The sequence below is a fragment of the Petromyzon marinus genome, chromosome 24 (genome assembly GCF_048934315.1).
Source record: "Petromyzon marinus isolate PM22_M1 ecotype Great Lakes invasive population chromosome 24, UKy_Petmar_22M1.pri1.0, whole genome shotgun sequence".
Lineage (NCBI taxonomy): Eukaryota > Metazoa > Chordata > Hyperoartia > Petromyzontiformes > Petromyzontidae > Petromyzon > Petromyzon marinus.
The window spans coordinates 4,096,898-4,105,773 of record NC_133690.1 but is presented as its reverse complement, the minus strand read 5'-3'; the positions used below and the strand labels follow the sequence as shown (position 1 = coordinate 4,105,773).

General features: G+C 47.1%; 1 protein-coding gene across 1 annotated transcript; it reads left to right on the top strand.

The window, feature by feature from the left end:
* The first annotated feature begins 639 nt into the window (after window positions 1-639).
* On the top strand, window positions 640-8,424 carry LOC142905353 (uncharacterized protein C1orf53-like). Its single transcript, XM_076069362.1, has 3 exons — window positions 640-804; window positions 4,788-4,889; window positions 6,299-8,424. Exons 1-3 carry the CDS (start codon window positions 739-741, stop codon window positions 6,368-6,370), a joined length of 240 nt encoding a protein of 79 aa, XP_075925477.1. The 5' UTR covers window positions 640-738; the 3' UTR covers window positions 6,371-8,424.
* Window positions 8,425-8,876: the final 452 nt, after the last annotated feature.

The following is an 8,876-nucleotide window of genomic DNA, read 5'->3' as shown; positions in this document are numbered from 1 at the left end:
AAAGTGAGCTGCTCTGCTCAGTCGGCCTTCACAGCTAAAATAATGAGGCCCCAGTCGGATTTCAGTCGGAAAAAAATTGCACAATGAATGGGGCGTGAGCCTGGCGCTTGTGCAGAATTTTTTTTTCCCAGATGTTGCGACGAGATGAAACGTACTGCCATCAAAGGTGGTGGCACCCTTGTGCAACTGCACATTAGAAGAGCAGCGAAACTGCTCCTGGTTTTTGTTCGTTCTTTTTTGGGGGGAGGAAAAACAAGTTAGGTTTGAATTTTTGCGACGTTTACAATTGGGTGGAAACGGCTACACCGAAACAACAATGCATTGCCCTGATATGGGAATGTGGCTGATAAGACATGACATACACACAGCCTGTTTGATGTATGGCATCTCGTTATTATTTTTGACATTCAATGTGGGATATGGTTTTCGGAAATTCATATTTCAACTGTCCACATTGCTGCTGATGTGTACTCGATTCCTCTTTGCCGGTCGCTCACAATCAACCACTCGTCGCGAGCAGCATTCATTGGAGGGGAAGCATAAATGGCCTTACCACTTTTGTCGTCATGACAAACATGCTTATGACCTTGTAAAATGCATTGTGAATCTCCGCAGGCTCTCACCCGAATTATTTCCAATTGCATTCGAACGAAAGTTGCGCGCGTGCGTGTGCGCGCGTGTGTGTGGAGTGTGCAGGTGACGGAAGTGAAATCCAAAGATACAAACATTGCGGCTGCAATGGAAGGCAACAATCTGACAGTGGAGGAGAAGAAAATTCTGAGAAACCACACAGAGGCCTGTCTGGTGCGTCTCCGTTGTGCTCGCGTGTGATTCTGTTTACGTGCAGGAACAGAGTGGAATCACTGTCAGTTTGACAGCTACAGGCTTAGTGCGGCCTGGAAGCGTATTATTAAATAAAGAAAAATGTTCATGTAATACAATCACAATTCTTTATAAGGGAAACAAATATCAATGAATAACAATTGAATGATTACCAATCGATTATATAATTACAATACCCCTCTCCGCCTCAAATCACTGCCCCTGAATGAATTAAATGATGACGTCACCCTGCTGCTGCTCTATTTAAGACCGGGAGCAAGTGGAAGGCCTTACCATTCTGGCAAATTGCCCGATGATGCTGGATGTAATTACCAGCGAAACGTCGTACTCAAATTTTAAATGATGTTGATTCACTCTTCAACACACCGGTGGGCTAAAGTGGTGAATTATTTGTCCTTTGTAAACGTGACACTTTTTCACTTTCATCCTGTTTTCGTATTATTTTTTTGTAACGTTCTGACCCACCCCGACTGGACATCTGTGAAAAATAGCTTCCATAGCTCATCAGATTCCTCCAGTATGAATACATCCATTGATTCCGACATTTTTGGCAAAGGGCAGTGCAACAAAGTTCATTGTACCGTGCTACACTCCGCTGCCTGCGCTCCCCAACGTCACCGACCCGCACTGTGCAGCGTGGTGAAGCACGGTGAAACAACTCCACTGAACCACACAGGGGTGGACACGGGCCCTCGTCCAGCAGTGTGTTGACAAAAGGACTGTACGTGTACAACGTGTCACTGTCGGTAGTGGAGTGGAGAAGCAAAGCCGACGCACTTCCTCAATAGTGTTGCTAAGCTGCCCCCCCCCCCACCTCGTTGTCAAGTGTCTGAGAATCCTTCTCATGCGCAGGCAGTGGGATGATGCCACAGTCTGTGAGAATGGGCCGCCTGGTTTATTCACATCCGGCCAGAACGCTGCAGTCGGGTGGCTTTTAACGCTGGCCTGGAGCAGGTGCTTGGTTTTGCTAATTCAGCACGAAACACGGCGGGTGTGATGACACGGTCGGTGTCGCCCGTTTGTCAGGAGTGGTGCTACAGTTGCATGGTCATGAGGCCCTAGATCAGTGTTGACTCATTTGCAGAGTCAGGGGATGCACTTTCGCCGACAAGTGTGAGGGCCGCCGCACTGCCTGCAAGGGGGGTGTTTTCACATTTGTGTACCTAGGGATTGTTCGGGGGCGCCTGTGGCACCCCTCACAACCATTTACGGCCTTCGGCCAGGAATGTCACGAAAAAAATTGCACACGAACGACAGATTCGCGCAAGCACCCGATACTCCGTTTTGAAGCTTTAAAATGAAACATCTTTGAATTGTATTATGTTTTGAATTAGATAATTTTATTTCTTCATTGAAAGCTTATATTATTTTACATCTGGAATAACTAAATTGAAAACGGCATTTCGTGTGAATTTCCTCTCGTCGTTAAGTAGATGGCCTTGCTGGGGGTTTGGTTCGATGCGGACTTTCACCCGCCCCTCTATAGCCCCGCCAAGCGTTGGTTGGCTGCTTGGTCCCGGTCACGTGAGGCACTTCAACCAATCCGTGCCGCGTTAGTCACAATGACAAAATCACAGACCTAGGTGTTTATATATTAGGATTGTCGGGTGGCCGCATGTCATGGGCCGCACTCCAGGGCCGCCAATGGCCCGCAATGGCCTCGCAATGAAGAACACTGCCCTAGATGTTCGATGATCCCTCGCATATCACCCTAAGCGCCTCCCCCCCACCATCCATTACCCTGTGACGTGGTAGCGCATTCGCCGCTTGTTGCAGATGTTCACGGTCTGATTCCAATCGGCCGCCCTGGTTATTACTGCCGGTGTTTAACCACCAAAAATACCTGGCGTCTGCTTCACAGTGGGTGTTAAAAGACCCTGTGACAGGATTTTCAAGAGCAGGTCAAGCGTTATGCCGCCGTCACGGTCCAAATTTGCCAAATTCTAAAAATGGCACCACAAATCACTCAATTGGAATTATACTTAGCATGAACCTTCTAAAAAAGAGAGACTCCTTGAGGCTTACCTTGGGTAAACAAGCATAATAATATCACAATAATACAGCCGCCCCTGTTGTGTTGGTGAAAACACAGCCCTGCACACCGACTTGTGACCCAGCAGTTGCAGGCATAATAGGGTCCTACACGTTTCCTTGGAACTCTTAAGGAAGCGTTCCTCTACACTTTGTTCCTAGACGAACAGAAATTGAATGCTGCCACTGTGGTGTAATAGCAGCACGCTGCACTTGCAATCCAGATGTCGTCAGTTCGAACTCCTGGCACGGCATTTGAAACCATTGTGCAAGTTTTTTTTTGTGTTAAATGCTCTGCGTCTGTCCACCCAGCAGTGTGAATGGGTAGACGATAGTTTGTCGATCAACACGTCTGATATGGCGGGGGTATAGTGTGGGCACTTCCACCTCTTCTAAGATGTCTGGCCAGCGTGGAAAAGTAGGCCAAACACCCTGTGAAGGGGTTCTCTCGAGCTATCGATGAGCACAGTTGGCTACGTACGGTGCGAAAGAAGTTCGACATACGTAGTGGAAGTCCCGGCAGCATTGGTGTGATAGTGCAATTGCAGGGGCTGCATCTTTATCCATAAACGTGCGTTATGAGCAGAGGTGTCGGGAGTATTGTCCATGGAAATTTCTCCTTGAGAAGTGAGCAGAGCGCTGAGTAGATTTGAGTAGTTTTAACACGGGTAACACCCACAGCCAGCAGTCACTCGACCCTGCTAAGGGGCCCGTCCATAAATGACGTCACGCACCTGGGGTGGGGGGGGGTTTAAGAAATGTGACGTGACATCAAATTGCGCAACTTTAAATAAATATAGACAACACGTTATACTTAGTTAAATAGACTTATTAATACATTTTCTTAGCTCTTTCGGTAAAGTCACTTTGAAGGGAAACAATAGAATAATAAAATATATATGAAACAATAAAAATTCTCACGACGTTTCGACCATAACACAAACGGTCATCACCTGATGCTGCCATGATGACCGTTTGCGTTATGGTTGAAACGTCGTGAGAATTTTAATTGTTATATATTTTATTATTTTATTGTTTCCCTTCAACGTGACTTTATCGAAAGAGCTAAGAATATGAATTACTGCAGTCACGGAAGCTTTAAATCAAAATTTATTAATAAATGTTTTCTCCTACAACATCAGAGTGCAGCGCCACATTAAATACGCACGACAATGACAATAGTTTAAAGCGATTTGAAGCATGTTTTATATCTTTTTGGGGGGGGGGGCAGAGCTTTGTGACGTCATATTTGAGGGGGGGTCTGGCTTTTTGTGACGCCGTGTGACAAAGGGGGGGGGGGTCAATCATACAAAATCGCGTGACGTCATTTATGGACGGCCCCTAACCCACAAGAGCTATGTGTCCTGTGGCGCTCTGTCAGTAAGGTCTTGCCAGTAAGGCTTCGCCATCCATCTGGCCTCAAGATTGTGATGTTGGGACGACGTAAGGGGGTGATGTTGCTGTATGTGATCGCAGTTGAGTAATTTTTCAGGTAATTTTTCACCATTGGGGATGTCTTGGCCGACACCTGTTTTATCGTGTGCCTTTTGTTTTGTTGATTTATGAGGAAACCAGAGAGCCCAGAGGAAACCTGTGTGGACCAGAGGGAGAACATGCAAACTCACACTCTTCAGAGCGGGGAGAATTAACGGGGGGGGGTGGGGGAACATACAAACTCCACATACGCACAAACTTCAGAACAGGGGGAGAGCGTACAAACTCCACACAAAGGCACCCGAAATTGGAATCGAAGTCAGCCCTTTTCTTGCTGTGATGTACAAGTGTCACCACTGCACCACCCCCATCCTGCCGTCCACCATCGATGACTCAATGAACTGTGATATACCATCGTAGTGCAGTAACTGACACGCGCGGGACCTTGTGGAATGGAAACGCTGCGTGCGTGCGTGCAGGCAGGCAAGGACACGTACGTGGACCCCGTGTCCGGCTACTCCGTGTTCACGAGCCGCTCTCACTTGCTGCGCGGGAAGTGCTGCGGCTCGGCCTGCAGGCACGTACGTACGCACGCACGCAGCGGCCAGTCGCACAGCACACGCACACGGTCCCACGGCGCGGGTGGGGAACCGTCTGGAACGCTCTTCCAATATGAGGAAGGCACTGGAGCTATGCACTTTCAAATCTAGATTGAAAATGCATGTCTTTAAAACTGATCCCTCTATTTAAGACCGCGAAACAGGAGGATTTCTCCATATTTCTGGCTGTCGCCTGGTGAGGCTGGTTGTAATTATCGGTGAAACGTCACAGTACTCGAATTGTAGATGTTGTGGCTATACTCCAACACACCGGTGTGCTGATCTAGTAACTAATTGGCACGTTTTGTTTACGTGACAAACCTTTACTAATTGGCTGTGTCAGGTGGCGGCGGGTTCAAGGACACGTTTATATTTACACGATCTAACCCAAAAAAACCTCTGAATGGCTCTTTAAAACTGCTTGTTGTGTTTAGTTTGTTGTCCTTCCCCCGCACCTCCGATGAGCACGGTTGGCTACGTATGGTGCGTGAATGACGTTCAACATGCGTCTCCTCTCCGAGGGCCAGAGGCGACTCTCACATACCCCCGGTTGGGCACAGAATCAGAATCTTTATTTATTCATGGAAAAAGATCCGATGAGCTATGAAGCTCTTTTTCACACTGTCCTGTATTCGCGCACACCATTGATTTATCCAATGATCACGGCAGCAGTAGGAACGCGCGCGAAAAGTAACGCACGTGGCGACCGAGTTGCTGTGTCATCACCATTCTATTCGAGCAGTGGTTCTTCCCCATTACTGCAGTCTTCTACTTCTTTGGTTCTCGATGGTTAAAACTTTTGTAGTGTTAATAAATGCATGGGGCTTGATGAAACAAAGTAGTTGTACTTACGTGGCCATGCTTTATTTGTGTTTTCGATGATTTACCTTCTAAACAAATCTGGCCGTGTCTCGCACCCCCAGGGGGTGCGCGCACCCCAGTTGACGAACCACTGTATGCACTGGCGGAGCCAGTGGGGGGGGGGGGGGTGGCACGTGCCCCCCCCCCCAATGTTCCGATCGAAATTAGGGATTTCGATCTGATCCTTGGGGTTTATTAGTAATAAATCGGCATTTTGCGACCCCCCACTGCCACTGTGTAACATATGACTACGTGCCAGGGACGCTATAAGATGATAGGACAATAGACTGTCTCCATAAATGGCCTGATGCAGCATCTGTCTCCCTCGTCTCTCCCATTTCTCCACTCCTTTTCCCTCCGTTCCCTCTTATTCCCTCTTATTTCCCGAGCCGATGTATGCTGGTGTTTGAGTACCAACCGTGTCTAAGTGTACGTGTACGATGTACGCGGACACAGGGATGTGGTTACCCTCACGTTGACACTGGCACACGGCCGCACACGCTGAAGCGGCGTCTCCCCTGCCGTTCCAGTGCCCCTTTGAGCAGGTGAATGTCAAGGACCGGCACAAGAAGAGCACCTACAACGGCTACTTCTACACATGACGACTGGAAGATTGCGGATTGCAGTCATCTTCACCAGGGCTACTGGCAGGCGGATGGTCTGGTGTGTGGCGGCTGCTCTGTGGTGCTGCGGTGTCCAGGGGCACACGGTGATAGAAGTGTCCACAGGGGTGATGTCGAAGTTGTCGTGGCCTAATTAGGCGCATGTAGGATGTACAGTGAGGGAAAAAAAGTATTTGATCCCCTGCTGATTTTGTACATTTGCCCACTGACAAAGAAACGATCAGTCTATAATTTTAATGGTAGGTTTATTTGAACAGTGAGAGACAGAATAACAACAACAAAAATCCAGAAAAAGGCATGTCAAAAATGTTATGAATTGATTTGCATTTTAATGAGGGAAATAAGTATTTGACCCCTCTGTAAAACATGACTTAGTACTTGGTGGCAAAACCCTTGTTGGCAATCACAGAGGTCAGACGTTTCTTGTAGTTGGCCACCAGGTTTGCACACATCTCAGGAGGGATTTTGTCCCACTCCTCTTTGCAGATCTTCTCCAAGTCATTAAGGTTTCGAGGCTGACGTTTGGCAACTCGAACCTTCAGCTCCCTCCACAGATTTTGTATAGGATTAAGGTCTGGAGACTGGCTAGGCCACTCCAGGACCTTAATGTGCTTCTTCTTGAGCCACTCCTTTGTTGCCTTGGCCGTGTGTTTTGGGTCATTGTCATGCTGGAATACCCATCCACGACCCATTTTCAATGCCCTGGCTGAGGGAATGATGTTCTTACCCAAGATTTGAAGGTATAATGTGTCCACCTCCATTTTGGTCTCATCTGACCACAACACTTTCACCCAGTTGTCCTCTGAATCATTAAGATGTTCATTGGCAAACTTCAAACGGGCATGTATATGTGCTTTCTTGAGCAGGGGGACCTTGCGGGCGCTGCAGGATTTCAGTCCTTCACGGCGTAGTGTGTTACCAATTGTTTTCTTGGTGAGTTTGGTCCCAGCTGCCTTGAGATCATTGACAAGATCCTTCCGTGTGGTTCTGGGCTGATTCCTCACCGTTCTCATGATCATTGCAACTCCACGAGGTGAGATCTTGCATGGAGCCCCAGGCCGAGGGAGATTTACAGTTCTTTTGTGTTTCTTCCATTTGCGAATAATCGCACCAACTGTTGTCACCTTCTCACCAAGCTGCTTTGCAATGGTCGTGTAGCCCATTCCAGCCTTGTGTAGGTCTACAATCTTGTCCCTGACATCCTTGGAGAACTCTTTGGTCTTGGCCATGGTAGAGAGTTTGGAATCTGATTGATTGATTGCTTCTGTGGACAGGTGCCTTTTAAACAGGTAACAAGCTGGGATTAGGAGCACTCCCTTTAAGAGTGTGCTCCTAATCTCAGTTCGTTACCTGTATAAAAGACACCTGGGAGCCAGAAATATTTCTGATTGAGAGGGGGTCAAATACTTATTTCCCTCATTAACATGCAAATCAATTTATAACATTTTTGACATGCGTTTTTCTGGATTTTTTTGTTGTTATTCTGTCTCTGTTAAAATAAACCTACCATTAAAATTATAGACTGATCATTTCTTTGTTAGTGGGCAAACGTACAAAATCAGCAGGTGATCAAATACTTTTTTCCCTCACTATACCATCTGGTATTGCGTAAGTTGTCCTAAGGGAGTGACTCAGGTTCAAGATGGTTTTGTTTAACCAGGGTGAGAACTCGAGGCCTGGAGCGACTTTCATTTTGCAAGAGTCATCTGGATGGCCAAAGTGGCAAAAGCAGAAAAAATTAAAGAGCAGAGGACAACAGTGAAACTACGGCCAAGATAACTGCGTAACAGAAGCGATTGAGAGCGGTCCATATGAAAGCTTGCGTTGGTGATGTCTCTCCTCTGGCTGCTGGTGGGAGGTCCACACACAATGGTGAGGAGTGCGAGTAGTGTGATTCCCTACTTCGTGGAAAGGGTGCAATGTAGATCCTATATAGAATAGAATTATTACGACGGTGTCAGCTTATAAAATCTAAAAATGTGTGTATTGAGTACGTACGTGTACTGTTTTGGTGATTAAACATCGCTAAACTATTCGTGCGTTTTTGTGATTTAGATAATCAAGGAAAAATGTCAAAACGGCTCTGATGGAAACCAACGTGGTTTGTGATGCTGTGTGGGCCTTCATCTCAAGTACCATGTCGAGGTGGGGTTTGGACCTCGCTTGCTGTCCAGTAGTGCACTCAACAACGCTGATGAGGAATGTCCTGCCAGTGGGGCTGTGCCTTGCCCTCCACCGGTGGGTCCTTCACTAATTTTCAGAGGCCACTTTCACCGAAGGAGACATCAGCAGTTCATAGTTCATTTATTTGGTATAGCCCTGTGAGCCATTCGGCTCTTGAATCGGGTGCAACCGCAACAAACAAAAACATGAACAAGAAAACATCTTAAAGTGACTAGGTGACTGTGCAAACAGAAAATCCAGGAAAAAAACATCAAAATATTCCTGAAATAGCACCGTACACCAACGCTGTGTGCAAAAATCC